Below are 18,680 nucleotides of genomic sequence, written 5' to 3' on the forward strand. Positions count from 1 at the left end.
AACTCATAATTCATTAGATACTTTTTATGAATGTCAACTAAGTATCGTAAGTAAATTGATCCCGGTTGTTCAATCATTTGATAACCAGAGTCATTCTTTGATAAATGATCACTATGAGTCAGTCAGACTCAATAGAATTTGATCAATCCTTTTTTCTTTTTCGGTCGTTAAGGTGGAGAACTGAACCAAGAATTCTCTTTCTTCATCATCAACCAAATCACTGTTCGCGACCCAGGATTCTATTTTCTCATCAATCCAATCACCGTTCACCCCTTTTCTTTTTCTTATCAATGAATAGATCTCTTTACTTGTACGACTTAGATGTCTCGTATTTCTCGAAAAAGCGATTCGATTGATGGGATTTTGTATGATACTTCTGAGATCGATGAGATTGATATTCAAATATTTCTTCTTAGAACGTATTGATTTGACCCCATAAGCGGAACCACCAACCAATAGCATGTTGCCACCAGAAGCAGAAACCCGTATTTCTTCCAGAAAATCTCCTAATTGTTCCAGAGCAACTAGAAAGAGATTCTTTAACCAGAAAGAATTCAGTTCAGATTCAGATGTAGGATACCTATCCAAAAGTTTTCGCAACTCAATCATGTATGATGGAATCATCAAAGATTGATCTTTTCTAACTCTGTCTGTAACTCACTAGAGGCTCGGGAAACAAAGAGAAGATGTATGCGAACGAGATATCCAGCAACAAGAAGAAGGAAAAGGATTGAATAGAGGAACTCCCGAGCATTTGTTAATCTCAGATGTGTCCATATCAATGGAACGGGTGACTCATTATTTCGATGAATCGTTTCTTCGGACAGAAGGAGATTCTGTAAACACTTACTCGAAATCTCACTTATCAGACTCGAAATCTTACTTTTCAGAGTCAGAGTCCATTGTGGAAGAATCTTCTGAGGAATTGGCCATGATATATCTGATACATGCATAATATCTCTCAAAACGGATACAAATTTGTGCCTGCTACTTAGTATCCTTAGTATCGGCAATGGTTCTGAAAAAATCTCTAAAAGGGTGGTGAAATTTAGATATTTCCACCCTGTCGAAGTAAGGAACCATGGCATATATGTTTGGAAGAGATTCCATTTTGAGAGATTGAAAAGAGCACTATCTCGTTGAAAGGTTCTATACATCTGCCCTTTCTCAACGCATTTCTTTAGAGAAAGACTCCGTTTTTTTTTCCTCTTTCCAGATGGGAAATCCTTCTCAGAACATGGAGTGTGAATCAAATCCATGTTTGAATTGAAACTGAGATACTCATGCAAGTTCTTCCCTTCTGAATCAGATAGATTCATATCTGAAAGAGGCTGACAATAAGTTCTTTCAAAATTAACTATTTGTTCCTCTGTTAGAGGTGTTGTAGAAATGTCTGCGATCGAGTAAATAGCTCTACGAACGAATGGCTCGGATCGAATTGGAAAATGGAAAAATTTGTACAAGTTATACCTTTCGTCACCACTTTGTGTAAAATCGTTAGGTATAAATATGTCAGATACCTGTGACTCGATTGGCAAAATAGTCTCTCTCTCCCCAAAAATATGTTTTTTTTTACCGACGCACGAAGAAAATATTTTGTTGCGAATGAACAAGATAGAGGAAGGAATTGTGCCATATGTAGGATCATAATTATTGATACGGGTCTTTTCCACATAAAAAGGGAATCTTTTGTTACAATAGAACCAGAAGCGATTTGGATCATTCAAGAATCGAAGTGGATTTGCTTTATAAAAAGAAGATATCAATGAACTTCTATGAAATGGTTTCACGGGATTCAGCCAATTGTCTCGATCATGGAATATCATTGATAAATAGGAATCCGTGTTATCAAAGGATTTCCTGCGATTATTTCTAGTATGGAATGAGTCAATCACCCACTTTGGTATCTTTTTGAAGCAAAATGGTAATCTTGTTCCTCCATTGATCAAGGATTTCGGTCTTTTGGAAGTATCATGATCATCCAATAAGAAGGGTTTCAATTTATTCAAATGAACGATTTGAACACCTATTGATTCTAACAACTGATTGCGGAGTTGATCATTCGGACCTTTCAATTCATAGATGTGGATCTCGGACCTATGAATGGGGGTATTCCCGATACTCACAAAGAAAAAGGGGAGTGACTTTGGACAAAAAGAGAAGTGACTTGGACAAAAAGAAACGAAGTGACTTAGACAAATCTTGTTTGTCTATAACCTCGGACCAATCAATCGAATATTGATTAATACGTAACCGATCGAACACTACTTGAAAATGGTTCTTCTGTTCAGAAAGGAAATGTTCCTGGAAATTCTTGCTCCCATTGGACCATTTGTATCTATATACATCAGGATCCCGATTCATGGATCTCCCGGTTCGAGAAATAAGAGGATCAAACCATTTCTTCTGACTCTTTTTCAAATTCGATAAATGTTGGTTGATCGTATATTTCATTATAGTTATATGATTCAGAGTATCATTTCCTATTTGATCCCTTTGAATTCCATATTCGAAGTTGTGATCGGATCTATTCATTAAAAAGAATCGATTAGATACATTTCTTATGTACCCATAGATTTGAATCAGATTTCGGATCAATCTATATTGATTGACTGCCTCCATTATGTTGTTGCTAGCAAATACCGCTGTTTTTCGTTTTGGATCTTCCAAATCATTCCCGCAGTAGATCCGGGCCGATTTTTTTCTGATCCTTCGATAAAAAGATTCATTCTCTTCATAAAAAAGAGGAGGTAGAACCAATAAAGATTTCTTTTTCGATTCATCTCTGGAGTTGAATACCTGATTCAAGAATTTTTTTTGATCCAACCCGTAGGAATCAATAGAAAAGGCAAATCTCCTATGATACACCAGATCCGGCTCGGTTATTGATAGAGTGAATAGATCTGCCATTTCTTGAAATCTCTCTTCTGATTCAAAATCGTGGTGTAACGTGTATCCCCTTTTGTTCCGGTCATGGAATAGATGAAATAAATCAAAAAATGGATTTTTGTTCAAGAATGAAATAGGATGAATTGAGACGGTATTTTGTAAATACGTAATTATCTTGAATATATCAACCATTTCCTTATTTTCCGCTCGCCTGGAAGGGACAAAAGAAACATCTTGTTTTTTCTTCAAAAATTTCTGATCTCTGGTGGACCTCTCAATAGGATTCGAACCCAGATGAAGTTCTGACCATCTGTCAGAGAAAAAAGAACGAATTGATCTTGTAGGATTCCCAAGAAATTCTTCGATTTCTTCCGGAAGCAGATGATTATTCATCTGCTTCTCACGTTCCGTGAATAGCCGGGACATTGAGGAAGATCCAAAAAGGCATTTCGGGAATTGATCTGATTCTATCTCTGTTCGTTCCGTTTGAAGAAAGGAAGGATCCCAAAGAATCGATCTTTCTTTTAGTTGCTGAATCTCTGTTTGATCGATCAATGTGGGATATTCTGAATCCTCATTTCTAATGGAATCGAAATGATCTATGGATTGATCAGAAGATCCTTTCAATTGGCTAGAATCCCTTACTTGAACGAAAATAGATCTTGATCTTGTGGAATCATATTGAATATTTGACAATACATTCCGTACCTTGCTAAAAAACCGATCCTTGTTTACCAACCACACATTGTCTAACCAAATCAAATTCTCTCTCGATACGTTCCTCAAAAAATCCGATTCGTGCTCATTCTTCCCCCAACTAACGAAGAGATCTTGGCGGAATTGCCACATATGAAATTGAGCACAATTTTGCAAAGAAATACCCCACTTGTTTCTCGAGAAGAGATGGGAAACATGCTCAATATCATTTGATTGAATAGTTGCCTCAGCTCCTTGTTGTTTGAAGAAACCCTCCCCTTCAATTGGTCTTTTTTCACGAAAAGCAGACATGAGATAAGAAATCAAGTCTTTCCCTAAGATTTCGAATAGCTGTCCCGAATTCAAGTTGATTATGTTTCGCTTCTTCCTCGAAGAAAGACAATCAAACAATTCCCAATCATGGTCCTTGCGGATCGGATCATCCGTATAGGATAAAAAAAGAAACTCCAGATATTTGCTATCTTTCTCTTTGAATGAGATCTCAATTCCTGCTACGGTTTCATTAGATATCTTACAACTAGAAATCCCTTTTTTTTCCGATCCGCTTCCCCCACCTCCACCACCGTGAACTCCGGTTAGATTCAGGCATGATACACTTTTGATTTATTGGGAGAACCCAAGTATTTTCTTGCGGATCCATGAAACAACTCTCAGAAAGCTTTTTCCCTTTTGGAAGATACAGGAGCGAAACAATCAACCTATTGATATTGGAAGACCAAAAAGATTCTTCCAATGTCTCATTTCCAGGTCCAATGGAATTCATAGGTATAGGAAGAAGCCCCATCAAATAGAGATTTTTTCTTTCGACCATCTTTCGATTGTTAATACGAGATATAAGGACCGCTACTACAAGCAGTACTACACCTTTGATCATGAAATATCGATTGCTTGTTGAACCCTGCGAATCACGTGAAAGTAGGATACTCCAAATTCGGGGGTCAAAAAGTTTCATAAAGCGTTCTTGATGGAAAAAAATGTGAGTGAAAGATCCCACTGAATTGAATTTGATCCATGAATCTAAGAAATAGTGAGAATTCTTGATCTCTCTCAATATCTCTCTCAATTCGACGATCCAGGATTTGAATTGATGTCTCTTCATTGATATTTAGACCTCCTCCGGCGAAGATTGTATTTGAACTGGAATTTGTTTATTTACGATATATGATGTGTTAAGTTAAGCATCCCAATTGGAATTTGTTTATTTACAATATATGATGTGTTAAGTTAAGCATCCATGGCTGAATGGTTAAAGCGCCCAACTCATAATTGGTAAATTCGTAGGTTCAATTCCTGCTGGATGCATGCCAATGGGAACGTTTAATAAGTCTATTGGAATTGGCTCTGTATCAATGGAATCTCATCATCCATCCATAACGAATTGGTATGGTATATTCATACCATAACATATGAACAGTAAGAACTAGAATTCTTATCGATACTGGAACTCATAGGGAAGAAAATGGATTTATGGATGGAATCAAATATGCAGTATTTACAGAAAAAAGTATTCGGTTATTGGGGAACAATCAATATACTTCTAATGTCGAATCAGGATCAACTAGGACAGAAATAAAGCATTGGGTCGAACTCTTCTTTGGTGTCAAGGTAATAGCTATGAATAGTCATCGACTCCCGGGAAAGGGTAGAAGAAGGGGACCTATTATGGGACATACAATGCATTACAGACGTATGATCATTACGCTTGAATCGGGTTATTCTATTCCACCTCTTATAGAGAAAAGAACTTAAAGCAAAATACTTAATAACACGGCGATACATTTATACAAAACTTCTACCCCGAGCACACGCAATGGAGCCGTAAACAGTCAAGTGAAATCCAATCCACGAAATAATTTGATCTATGGACAGCATCGTTGTAGTAAAGGTCGTAATGCCAGAGGAATCATTACCGCACGGCATAGAGGGGGAGGTCATAAGCGTCTATACCGTAAAATCGATTTTCGACGGAATGAAAAAGACATATCTGGTAGAATCGTAACCATAGAATACGACCCTAATCGAAATGCATACATTTGTCTCATACACTATGGGGATGGTGAGAAGAGATATATTTTACATCCCAGAGGGGCTATAATTGGAGATACCATTGTTTCTGGTACAGAAGTTCCTATATCAATGGGAAATGCCCTACCTTTGAGTGCGGTTTGAACTATTGATTTACGTAATTGGAAGTAACCAATTAGGTTTACGACGAAACCTAGAAATCGATCACTGATCCAATTTGAGCACCTCTACGGGATAGACCTCAACAGAAAACTGTTGAGTAACGGCAGCAAGTGATTGAGTTCAGTAGTTCATCATAGAAAATTATTGACTCTAGATATATGGTAATATGGAGAAGACAAAATTGTTTGAAGCAACTACAGTAAATTTAAATAGTAAATCCGTCGGGCCCCTGGGCTAAATCTCGGGTAGCAGACTATTTGGCTTCGGTCTTGGGGATGGGGGTGGGGGTCGGCGCGGTGGAAGGAGGGGTGGTGGTGGAATGACATGGTGGTGGCTAGCGGTGATGGTGGTGGTGATGATGGTGGTGGAGAATGTGAGGATATTTTTTTCTTTTCCTTACTTGGTTCCGCTAGAGCGACTCTACGTGTCACCCGCCTCATCAGACTTTATTTTTATTTTATTTTTTTTTCCATCATTTTTTTAGTGAGCATTTCATGAGATTTTTTTCTCTTCCTTCTCGAATGATTTGATTTCAATAAATATTTTTTTCTTTTCCTTCATAGTAAAAAGTGAAATCTATCATTTCAACAGTCCTACACAATTGATTTTATGATCATTTATAAAATAAATAAATCAAAAATTATAACCTATCACTCTCCATATGGAGTAAACAATCTAAATGATTAAATTCATTGCAACCTCGGATGGCCACTAAAAAAGACCTCTTAGGTGTTAAAAAAAACAAATTAAGATTAGTTTGTATATGAAAATTAAGAAAACACACACAAAAAGAACATGTAAACTAAGATAATCTGCGGTAACTATCAATCCCTTCCGCTTACTAAATTCTCACTGGTCAAACGCTGACAGAATTGCGTTTCCTATTTGGAAGAAAACACGCCGTAGCTGGGGAGATCATGGATCTCTGGATCACAGAAAAGTGTTCAGACATTTGCTTGACAGAAACTGCAGGATCATACACACTGTACCTAATTATTGAGGTATCATTTCTTGTACAAAAGAATCGATACCAAGCAGTCTTTCCTTTCCTGTTCAACCTTAAACAAACAGCTCTGGGCACATCATTCAAACAGCTAATTCACTGCTGCTCCAAACCATAACAATTCAAGCATCAACACTGTTGCAGGACCCATTTGCACTTGCATTTAGCCTGTGACAACCAAGTACTCTAATTTTAACCATTTAAATAACACTAAAAAATATATATTTTATATTTTTTTAATTTAAAAAATTGCAAGGACAGGGTGGCCATTCCTAGTCACCTACTATTTCGAAGGAAGCAAGCAAAAGGCTGCCGCCACATCCAAGACCCACCTTCCTCCATTAAGGCGCAAGTTTGTAGTTTTGTTCAAGGCCGAAGCAGGAATGGTGACTCCGTGATTCGATGCAGAGCACGGAGAGTCAAGAAAGCGGCCATGGCAGCTCTGTTTCACCTTTAAAAGCTCCCACCTTCCTCATTAATGATGCTCTGTTGCGTCCCTCGAAAAGCAAAGCTATGCACGGCCATGGTGGACTGGTTTAGTGCCTATTGAGGAACACTTGCTTCGTCTCCCTTCCACCTTCGTCTTCCTGTTCTTCTTCTACTGCTTCAGGAGCTCTTGCTCTAGGAATTAATTAATGCCTCTCAAAAGCATGCTTCTGCTATTTAAATTCGGCCGGAGGAGGAGGAAAGAAGGAAAGGCCGAAGAGCCGCCGCCTCTGCTGGATGCTCGAGCACTGAAAGCGCCAGCTTGGAGATGCTTCTCCTACGAGGAGGTCCACAGAGCCACCAATGGCTTTAACCAAGGTTCGTGCTTTGTTGTTCCTATCTCGAATGCTTCATCCGGACCGGCGACGGAGCCTTTTCTTGGGGTGATTTAGCAGACAATCTGGTGGGGAGAGGAGGGCACGCGGAGGTGTACAGGGGAGTGCTGGAGGACGGCCATGCGATTGCGGTGAAGACGATTTCCCTAGAGTCGTCGGACGAGCAGAAAGAGAAGGACTTCCTAACCGAGCTGGGCACCGTCGGCCATGTCCGGCATTCCAACGTCTCGCCTCTCATCGGTTGCTGCATTGAGCGCGGCTTCCACTTGATCTTCGAGTTCGCCTCCAATGGCTCCGTCTCCTCCAACCTCCACGGTATTGAATATTTCTTCAACGCTTTAAAGTTCAAAGGAGTCTTGTATCAAATCGAACATTGATCGAGGGTTTAATGCAGATGAGAGTAGACCTCCCATGGAGTGGAAGCTGAGGTACGACATTGCTCTAGGAACTGCAAGGGGGCTGCATTACCTGCACAAGGGGTGCCAGCGAAGGATCATCCACAGAGACATCAAAGCCTCCAATATACTCCTCACTCATAATTTTGAGCCCCAAGTAGCTCTCTCCCTCTCTTTCTCTTCACAATATCATCAGTTCTTCAAACTCGAAGTTTCTGTTCTGAATTCCAACACTAATTAACTACTAGTCGATCACAGATATCGGATTTCGGGCTCGCGAAATGGCTTCCATCGGAGTGGATTCATCACACGGTGAAACCCATAGAAGGCACATTTGGGTATTTACACAAACCTAAACTTCAGTCATCAGCTTACAGGAAGAGTAGCTAAAAGTTAATGAAGTGAAGTTTTTGTGTGATTAGCTGCTTGGCGCCGGAGTATTTCATGCATGGGATAGTACACGAGAAGACTGATGTCTTTGCATTTGGTGTCTTCCTCTTGGAGATTATCTCGGCGAGGAAGCCTGTCGACGGCTCTCACATGAGCTTGGTCAGTTGGGTAAGTGCCTGCTCAACCAGTTATGTCGAGCAACATGAAACTTAGATCAATTCTTGACTCACTTAACTTCAGGCAAAGCCTTCTCTAAGAGATGGCACAATAAGAATGCTGGTAGATTCAAGATTAGGAGATCATTATGACTGCGAGCAGCTGCACAAGCTTGCTTTTGCAGCATCCCTCTGCATCATACCAGCACCAACATCTCGCCCTTCGATGACCGAGGTATTGTATTCTCGAATGCCTGCCTTTACTATTTAGCAAGAGACTAGTAGATCTGAAAGGTAGTTGAATAACTAGAGTTTGGACAAAATGTTAAGAGGAGGATATGAGCATCTTTTCCAGAGCTGAAATACAAGTGGATGCTGAATCTTGTGATATTTTCTTGGTTGTTCTTACCAGCTGGCTATTCTTTGTGACCACCAAGTTGCATTTAATTTGTTTCCTATGATCATTTGTTCTTCAAAAACTATATTTAAACACTGATCAGTACATAGTTTGGAGTGACCACGTCTGCTATGCTAGTTGTCAGATCTGCTTCAATAGCCACAACAACAAGAACAAAAAAGATACTACTTTTCCAAATCCATGACTGCTCGTGTGTCACGGGTTGCTCATAAATCCCAACTGTTTTCACTGTACTTTTCTTCGGATCAAATAACTGCTTTAACGGAGCCACAACAAATATTCCAACAGTGATATTGAGCAGGATCAAATGGGTGATGGCAGGTACTGAACATAATCGAAGGCAAAGAGATGGTGCAGGATCAGTTGAAGTTACCAGGCGAGGATGAGGAGGAAGAAGAGCTTTGGGGCTTTGACGATTTGGACTACTCCGATGAAGAATCCAATACCTCGTCGTCGTCCACCGGAAGCTCACACTCATGACTGGCTAAGTGAAGGTGCAGGATTGTACTGTCAACCAAGCATCTGCTTTGATGCTATTTCTTGAGGAAACAAGCATCATTGAGATACTAGATAGGTTTGGAAACTATTCTATTACCACTTGATGGAATTAGTACCATCAATACGCATAATTTTCGATAAAATCTGAGGCCTATTGAATTTAGTATTAGTCTACTTTATAAAGAGAATACCAATCAGTCATCAAAAGACCAACAAAAAAGCATATAAAGACACATTTCAGTATTCTTTAGAGTTTAGGCATCACAAGCTCTCTTCGAAATTAAAGGAAATTATTCTCTCTGCAAGCAGAGAGAAAAACAAAGCCAGCATAAAAACCAGTCAAAGTTTCTGATTAATCATACTGAAAAATACTAAAATATAATTGGGTTAGTTTGGTTAGTAGGCCCGTCCTTGATTCTCTCTGCTTGTGAATTCCAGTACAAACATACATTCAAAGGAGGACCATGGCAAATATGTACAATTGCCTTTGGAGCATGTGAGAAGACGAGTCAAATATTCATCTGCTTTTCCTAGAGCAACTCACGTTGAATGCCTAACAATTTAGGGCAACTTAACAAATCCTTTGTTGAAAATATCAATATAATTGCAGGATGAATTAGCAACACAAGAGAGACAAAGTGGCTTTGCATCTTTCTCTCTCGATCCTTTTGAGGAAGCTTGAAGCGAACAGAATGGCTTTCATTTTAAGAGCAGAGAGCTTAGGACATTAATTGTTGCATGTGATGAGCTCAGGACCATGTGGATCATGTACGTGTAGTGTACTTTTGCTTCTCTTTTTCAGGTTGAAATTAAATGTAGATTATATTTGATTTTGAAGTTCATTTAATTTCATGTGAGTTTAATCCAGCCTGAATCTCTATATCTCCATGAATGAGCATATCTCTGGCTCAGACACCTTCAAATATAGATTTTCATGGCACACATATACCTTCAATGCGAACTGCGAATTAAGGCCTTGCACCACAACCGATCGACTTGCTTAACTTCTTCTGCATGGAAGAGCTGACAGAAACAGCTACCCACATTTCACGAGATCAATGAACTCTCTTTTTATTATTATATACATCATTAAGAAACCTAAATCATGTGAAAGCCCCAAGACCTAGCTGCTGCATATGACTGCTCCTTTCTCACATGCATGCAAACTGAGGCAGCAAGAAATCGGTGGAGATCAATATTGCGTAATTCCTGAAACAGTAACTTCCATGAACTCATTAATTAATGGCATGCATTATGCTGTTAATTACGTGTACGTACCCTATCAATTGCATGCCGTAGACAAACTCGATCGTTGCTTGCATGGGTTGCCGATGCCACAAGGCACTTCCCCGTCAAATTATGAGTCCTCCGACCGTGGATGAGGTTTCTGTGGTGCAACTCATTTGACGTCTGGAATAATCAATTTTGGCTCCGGGGTGCAACTATACTCGGCATCAATTCTCTGATAACTACGGGAAAAGGTTATTGTATTAATTATATATATACGATTTTGATATTGTGCGCGACTCCCTTGTGTGTGCCTGTGCGCGACTCGCGATTCACCGTTCATCATGTGATCGTGAGCCAGATCTGACCGTCCAAATGTGGGAATGCACAATGTTCCGCCCGCCCAACCCCGCCGCTTCCGGCCGCCCTCGCCTTGCCGTCTGGCCACCGCCGCCGCCGGATCGGGCCGATCGACGCGCCACTCACCGGCGATTCCAGCCATATTGTGATCGGAATACGGCGCAATTTGATTGGAACACGACCGGCAGTGACACGCGCCATTTCCGACCAAATCGCGGTCGGATTCCGGCCAAATCGCGGCTAGAAACCGACCGGGGAAGGACTGCGGTCGCATCCTTCCTCGGCCGGTCTCCGACTGCGATTTAGCTGGAATCCAATCGCAATTTAGTCGGAAACAGCGTGTGCCATTGCCGACCGCGTTTTGACCAAATTGCGTCGGATTCCGGCCACAATCCGACGTCGACGAGTGGTGCGTAGATTGGGCCCGGTCCAACGGGCAGTGATGATCAGACGGGGGGCGAGGGTCGACTGTATTGCATACGGGGTCGCGCAACACGGGCGGGTTGGGCAGAATATCCGTTTATATATATATATATATATATATATATATATATATATATATATATATATATATATATATATATATATATATATATATCCCGCGTGACTCATCCCTACACGATCCGTGCGCGACCACCGAACCTCCGCTCACTTCCGCCGCCGTCGCGCCGTCGTTCGATCACCGCCGGCCACCGGACCCGGACCGTTGGATGCGCAACTCGCCGGCGCACATTCCGGCATCGGATTCAGGCCAGATTACGGTCGAAATCCGGGCGGAAACAGGATAGTGCCCAACGGCCACTGTCGGCCGAAAATCAGCCGGATTTCGGCCGAATCGCGGCCGGAGACTGGCCGCGGTCGACGCGCCGGCGCTGGGAGCGTCGATCGGCCGGTCTCCGGCCGTGATTCGGCCGGAATCCGGCCACCGCCACCAGTCCGGCGCCGGTGAGTTGCGCATCCATCGCCGCCGGTCCGGTGATGGACGGTGGCCGGACGGGAGCGGCAGCCGTGGGAACAGCGAGGGTCGGGCGAGAAGCTACTGTGATTTTTTTTTATAAACGGCCTGGATTTTTCACGATGAACGGATGGACGGGATCGCGTGCGCACGGGGCGCGTTTTTTCGTTCGCGCAGCATATATTTTCGTGTATATATATATATATATATATATATAATGTTAAATAATTTAGAGTAATCTATTATGGAAAGAAGTATCTATACGAAGGAAGTGCGTCCCAGTTAGGCCATGTGTCGACATGGGAACGTGGACAAGTAGCTGTAGCCTGTTTTGATGTTGGTGAATCGACACGTCACCGGTAGCGGAACCAGCAGCGGGAGCGGACGCTCTTCATCGTCTCCTTCCTTGCTTTCCCCTGTTTCATGGAGTATAAGAAGACGAAGAAGGGCGAGATGAAATAGCGAGGCAGGTCTCGTTATCTGCGCCGTGGATCGGAGGCGAGAAGACATGGGAGAGAAAGGCCTCAGCTTGGATGAAATAAAGAACGAGACCGTCGATTTGGTTGGTCACTCGTCTGCTCTTCTTCTCTGTTCTTCTTTTTATTTCTTCACGTAATTAAAATGGAAAAGTCACTCCATTGATAGACGAAACAGAGCTTATTTTGAAAAAAAGGAATGAATGAAACAAGAGTTCATTTTGGGATTGTTTCGAATGGGATGTGATGCTTTTGAATGCTAGTTAGAAACGGAGACTGGTTGGTTTGATCTTTATCTTTGATATCTGATACAAAAAATTGCAACTATAGATGAACTTTGATCTTCATTTATAGTTCCTGCTTAGTAGGTGAAGTGGAAGAACACATATATTTGTTATTTACGCTACTATTTGAGCTCGTTTTGTCTGCAACAGGAACATATTCCGGTGGAAGAAGTCTTCGAGCAGCTCAAATGCTCCAGAGAAGGATTAAGCTCAGAGGAAGGAGTCAAAAGGCTCGAAATTTTTGGCCCGAACAAGCTCGAGGAGAAGAAGGTCGGATCAAAAGTTTCTCTTTTTTTCTCTTCCCGATTTTGTAACCTCGATTCGTCTTCTGAAATGCTGCGTGCTGCAGGAGAGCAAGATCCTCAAGTTTTTAGGGTTCATGTGGAACCCCCTATCCTGGGTCATGGAAATAGCCGCCATAATGGCCATTGCCCTGGCCAACGGCGGCGGCAAGCCGCCGGACTGGGAAGACTTCCTTGGAATAGTCGTGCTGTTGGTCATTAACTCCACGATATCGTTCGTCGAGGAGAACAACGCTGGCAACGCGGCCGCAGCTCTCATGGCCGGCCTTGCCCCCAAAACGAAGGTAATCAGAAGCGACAAATCCGATTCAAAATTTTACTTTTTGATCGCTTGTTTGTTCTCAGGTGATTCGAGATGGGCGGTGGGCCGAGCAGGACGCGGCGATTCTGGTCCCCGGTGACATCATCAGCATCAAGCTGGGCGATATCATCCCGGCCGACGCGCGCCTCCTCGAGGGCGATCCCTTGAAGATTGACCAGTCTGCGCTCACCGGCGAGTCGCTCCCCGTGACGAAGAACCCCGGCGACGAGGTCTTCTCCGGATCCACCTGCAAGCAGGGCGAGATAGAGGCCGTCGTCATCGCCACCGGCGTGCACACCTTCTTCGGCAAAGCAGCGCACCTGGTCGACAGCACCAACCAGGTCGGCCACTTCCAGAAGGTGCTCACCGCCATCGGAAACTTCTGCATCTGCTCCATCGCGGTAGGGATCATAGTCGAGATCATCGTTATGTACCCGATCCAGCACCGGAAGTACCGGGACGGGATCGACAACCTCCTGGTGCTCCTCATCGGCGGGATCCCGATAGCGATGCCGACGGTCCTTTCGGTGACCATGGCGATCGGGTCGCACAAGCTGTCGCAGCAGGGGGCGATCACGAAGAGAATGACGGCGATAGAGGAGATGGCCGGCATGGACGTGCTCTGCAGCGACAAGACCGGGACGCTGACGCTCAACAAACTGAGCGTCGACAAGAACTTGATCGAGGTCTTCGCGAGAGGTGTCGATCGGGATCAGGTCGTCTTAATGGCGGCCAGAGCCTCGAGGACCGAGAACCAGGACGCCATCGATGCCGCCATGGTCGGAATGCTTGCAGACCCAAAAGAGGTAACTTCTCTGTTTTTTTTTTTTTTTTTTCAAAGCGACCTTAAACCGGGGTCAACGATGAACCGCTGAACACTGCCGGTCAACCGATCTGATTAATATTCATAAGTTGACTTTTGACAAACCAAATTGACTTTACTAAATTAGTCAACGGTGATCCATCGCAGGCGAGGGCGGGCATACAAGAAGTCCACTTCTTGCCATTCAACCCAGTCGACAAGAGGACGGCGCTGACTTACATCGATGCTGACGGCGAATGGCATCGCGTGAGCAAAGGAGCTCCGGAACAGGTGCCGAACTTGTGTTTGGACTTATTCCTCAACGATTTGAAGCGTTGCAAGTAACTCGTTTGATCACTGTACAGATTTTGAGCCTCTGCAACTCCAGAGAGGAGGTTAAGAGAAGAGTTCATTCTATCATCGACAAGTTTGCCGAGCGCGGGCTTCGGTCGTTGGCTGTTGCCCGACAGGTGTTTGATTCATTGATTGTTTATCTGTGAGAGCGGTGTTCCGTTCAAATGCTCAAATTGTGTTTTAATTTTCGTCATTGTTTACAGAAAGTACCAGAGAGGACGAAGGAGAGCTCAGGTGGGCCATGGGAGTTCGTCGGATTGTTACCTCTCTTTGATCCCCCAAGGCATGACAGTGCAGAAACAATCCGCAGAGCTCTTAATCTTGGCGTGAATGTGAAGATGATTACTGGTGATTGATTGCTTTATTCATGTTTGATCTACTGATGCATTTTTGCTTGTCTCTTATTGACATGCTTTCTTGCTCACCAGGCGACCAGCTTGCAATAGCTAAAGAAACTGGTAGAAGGCTTGGAATGGGGTCAAACATGTATCCTTCCTCCTCGCTCCTTGGCCAAACTAAGGACGAGTCAATCGCTGGACTTCCTGTGGATGAGCTGATTGAGAAGGCTGATGGTTTTGCTGGAGTTTTCCCTGGTTGGTTTATTGTCCTTCATGAATAGAGACTCTAGCTTTCTGAACTCTGCATAATGATTGCCATTTTTTCGTCGAAACAAATTTATCTTTGAATCAGAGCACAAGTATGAGATAGTGAAGAGGTTGCAGGAAAAGAAGCACATATGTGGTATGACAGGAGATGGCGTGAATGATGCACCAGCGTTGAAGAAAGCTGATATTGGCATTGCTGTTGCTGATGCCACAGATGCTGCAAGAAGTGCTTCCGATATTGTCCTTACTGAACCTGGTCTCAGTGTCATTATCAGTGCTGTACTTACAAGTAGAGCCATCTTCCAGAGAATGAAGAACTACACAGTATGCTCAATTTATTTGATTCTACTTTTTGTTTCAACTTTATGATATTCCTCCATTTTGGTTTGTTGGCAGATCTATGCTGTTTCTATTACAATCCGTATTGTGGTATGTTGAAAAGCATAGTCTCTAGTTATAATTTGTGAAATTGATTGCATAATATTCTCTTATTCACTTAGTAAATTATGCAGCTTGGTTTTATGCTTATTGCACTGATATGGAAATTTGACTTCTCACCTTTTATGGTTCTGATAATTGCCATACTTAATGATGGTGAGGTCCTTGACTACTGCAATGTACTTAACACTTTCTCTGGGCTAGTCTTTTTAACTATGTTCTCTTCTGTTCTATTTGCAGGGACTATCATGACAATCTCCAAAGACCGGGTGAAACCATCTCCATTGCCTGACAGTTGGAAGCTGAGGGAGATTTTTGCCACCGGTGTCGTGTTAGGATCTTATTTAGCTTTGATGACTGTCATCTTCTTCTGGGCTATGAAAGATACAGACTTCTTCTCTGTAAGCACCCTCTTCATGGTTCAACCCCTCTCTGAATGTAATTGATTGCTGAAGACTTGTTTTTATTTGCTGCTGTTAGTACCTCTATTAGGACAACCAAATTTATGCTTATTGATAAAAGAAAGAGAAACAAAAACAAAAGGGCGAAGAGCTTTTCAGTTTCTTGTTCTGACAAATGCAAAAAATTCTTTTTGTTTTGGTGTGTTAACACAGGATAAATTCAAAGTTAGATCACTAAGGCAAAGTGACCATGAAATGATGGCTGCTCTGTACCTTCAAGTCAGTATTGTTAGCCAGGCTCTCATTTTTGTCACAAGATCACGGGGTTGGAGCTTTCTCGAACGCCCTGGACTTCTATTAGTCGGTGCCTTTGTGATCGCACAACTTGTAAGTGAAGCCTTTTTTCCACACATAATCTTCTAAAATCAATGTCTATTGTGCCCTCAAATAATCTCTGGCAAGCAAAAGCTCATCTGCTTACATGAGTTATCATGTACTAAGTTGCTCTTATTGCTTATTGTGCAAAATAAGTTCAGAATAGTAAATAGTAACAATTGTTCACACATGATTATACTAATATAGCAGTCAATTTCTCCTGTAATGTCACTACTTTCTTATTGATGAACGCGGGCCAAAAGTCTACCATATTATTATTATTATTATTTTTAAAATCGAATTTCTGCTTAAATAAGCAAGGATTCATCATGCAGGTTGCAACTCTTATTGCTGTCTATGCTAACTGGAGTTTTGCCAAAATCAAAGGCTGTGGCTGGAGATGGGCTGGAGTTATATGGCTGTATAGTCTCGTTTTCTACATCCCATTGGACTTTTTCAAGTTCTTCATTCGCTATATTCTAAGTGGAAAAGCATGGGATAATCTCTTCGAGCAGAAGGTTCAGCAAAGATTAAGCCTGAACTTCTTAAACACCAGATTATTTGCCACTGATTTTTCTCACATCCATCCTTGTCCTTACTATCGCAGACTGCCTTTACCACAAAGAAGAACTATGGAAGAGAGGAAAGGGAAGCTCAATGGGCTGTTGCACAGAGAACGCTTCATGGCCTCCAAACACCTGACTCCACCAATCTATTCTCTGACAAGAGCAGCTTCCTTGAGCTCTCTGAGATCGCCGAGCAGGCCAAGCGACGAGCTGAGATTGCTAGGTATGTTGTCTGTAATATTCAACTCAATCAACGGAATGCCATTTCTACACAATTAAACTTATATCGCAGAGATGAGTTCATTAACTGGATGCGTGGTTGATTCTGCAACATAAAACTGTTAATGTACAAATGGGTGATTGTTTTGCAGGATAAGAGAGCTGAACACTCTGAAGGGTCATGTGGAATCAGTTGTCAAGCTAAAGGGGCTCGACATTGACAACATCCAGCAGCATTATACAGTCTAGGACTCTCACAGACATTCGCCATTAAGGTGATGCAGTTCAAAACACTCCAAAGTTAACTAGAGATTATTATATAATGTAGCAGATAAAATATTGCTCGATTGCCCCCTATTTTCACCTAGTGTTGTACATGATTTGTGGATATGAGAGAATAAATTATAAATGCAAGCCTCTCATAGTTTTTGTTCTGTTTACCTCTTATTAGGAAAAGAAGAATTGCAGCACTTTGATATACTTTTGCAATGTAATTAAGCTCCAACGCCGAGTTTTAAATTTCACAAATGTTTGAAGATATTTGATTCATGAATTATAGCCTTAAGAACCAAAAAAGGAGGTTTATTGTTGTTAGAGTTTGATGTATGGCTATTGTTCTTGATAGAGTTTTTGCTTCTAGAATTCAGCAATGGTCATCAAGTATAATTTGATAAATATGATATGATATTTTTTCACTTTTTATGCTTCACAGATCAGAAGCAGGTATAGTTGGCTTGAGTCGACTTCTCTTATATGAATCTTAACAAATTCTCCTACTTAATGCTGTAGATTGTCTCTTTTTTTCTCCCAACCAGGTCATTAGAAGTGAAGATAGAAAAATTATCATGTTGGTGCAATCTAACAATAAGAATCATACCGTGCATAAGTTTATCTACAAAATCCATCATTCAAAGTGATAATACTTTTTTTTTACTTTGAATGAAATAGTTCAAATCGACTCCAATCTATGATCTCATTCAATTCTTACATCCCTTGCCAATACCAACTGTTCAAGTAACAAACCAATGAAAAGTCAAAAGCATGATACAGAACTCCAATTTTAACAGTGATGTCTTGTAGCAATAATAGTATTAGTTCACCAAACAGCTTGCCTCAGTCTAATCTGTGGTTTAATTAACAAGATAAGGATTTTCACAACACTAATAGGAGAGCCTTCTTCTATCAAAGAACAAAGAATAAGGATGAACAAATAATAAACAAAGTCAAATCTAATGAACTATCTCCTAGTCTATCCTTCTTTACATAAATAAAAAGAACTCCATTATGAATCTCTATATTCACATGTACATATGGACACATGCTCAACACAGTGAAGTTGGATGGATCACCCAAATCGACCCAAAGTCCATAAATCTAAACCCTACAGAGTACTCAACTCACAATCAACCCTATTAAATTTATGAAAATATCATAAAGTCTGAAACTACGAACCAAGTTCAGCTTGTTTCCACATGCTAGATGAGAATTGTGTTTACGAAGAATATATTTGGGATGAAAAGAGATACTACACTTTTGGACCAC

At 41.6% G+C, this 18,680-nt stretch overlaps 2 protein-coding genes and 1 non-coding gene across 3 annotated transcripts; all 3 read left to right on the top strand.

The window, feature by feature from the left end:
• Positions 1-4,834: 4,834 nt before the first annotated feature.
• On the top strand, positions 4,835-4,908 carry TRNAM-CAU (transfer RNA methionine (anticodon CAU)). Its single transcript has one exon. It is a non-coding gene; the product is annotated as a tRNA-Met (tRNA).
• Positions 4,909-7,431: 2,523 nt separating this feature from the next.
• On the top strand, positions 7,432-9,455 carry LOC141837738 (putative receptor-like serine/threonine-protein kinase At5g57670). Its single transcript, XM_074725113.1, has 7 exons — positions 7,432-7,600; positions 7,678-7,932; positions 8,012-8,169; positions 8,271-8,350; positions 8,435-8,570; positions 8,643-8,792; positions 9,297-9,455. The coding sequence occupies exons 1-7, from the start codon at positions 7,432-7,434 to the stop codon at positions 9,453-9,455; spliced, it is 1,107 nt and encodes a 368-aa protein (XP_074581214.1).
• A 3,038-nt stretch (positions 9,456-12,493) lies between these two features.
• LOC141837737 (plasma membrane ATPase-like) lies at positions 12,494-17,706 on the top strand. The gene is made up of 16 exons (XM_074725112.1): positions 12,494-12,577; positions 12,926-13,045; positions 13,125-13,361; positions 13,423-14,184; positions 14,349-14,471; positions 14,546-14,650; positions 14,738-14,882; positions 14,963-15,127; positions 15,225-15,463; positions 15,536-15,568; positions 15,652-15,733; positions 15,818-15,978; positions 16,192-16,365; positions 16,689-16,871; positions 16,961-17,142; positions 17,291-17,706. Exons 1-16 carry the CDS (start codon positions 12,524-12,526, stop codon positions 17,385-17,387), a joined length of 2,862 nt encoding a protein of 953 aa, XP_074581213.1. The 5' UTR covers positions 12,494-12,523; the 3' UTR covers positions 17,388-17,706.
• Positions 17,707-18,680: the final 974 nt, after the last annotated feature.

This window comes from Curcuma longa, chromosome 11, assembly GCF_044706935.1.
Source record: "Curcuma longa cultivar G26 ecotype Majalengka, Jawa Barat chromosome 11, ITB_CL_G26_1.1, whole genome shotgun sequence".
In the NCBI taxonomy this organism is placed as follows: Eukaryota; Viridiplantae; Streptophyta; class Magnoliopsida; order Zingiberales; family Zingiberaceae; genus Curcuma; species Curcuma longa.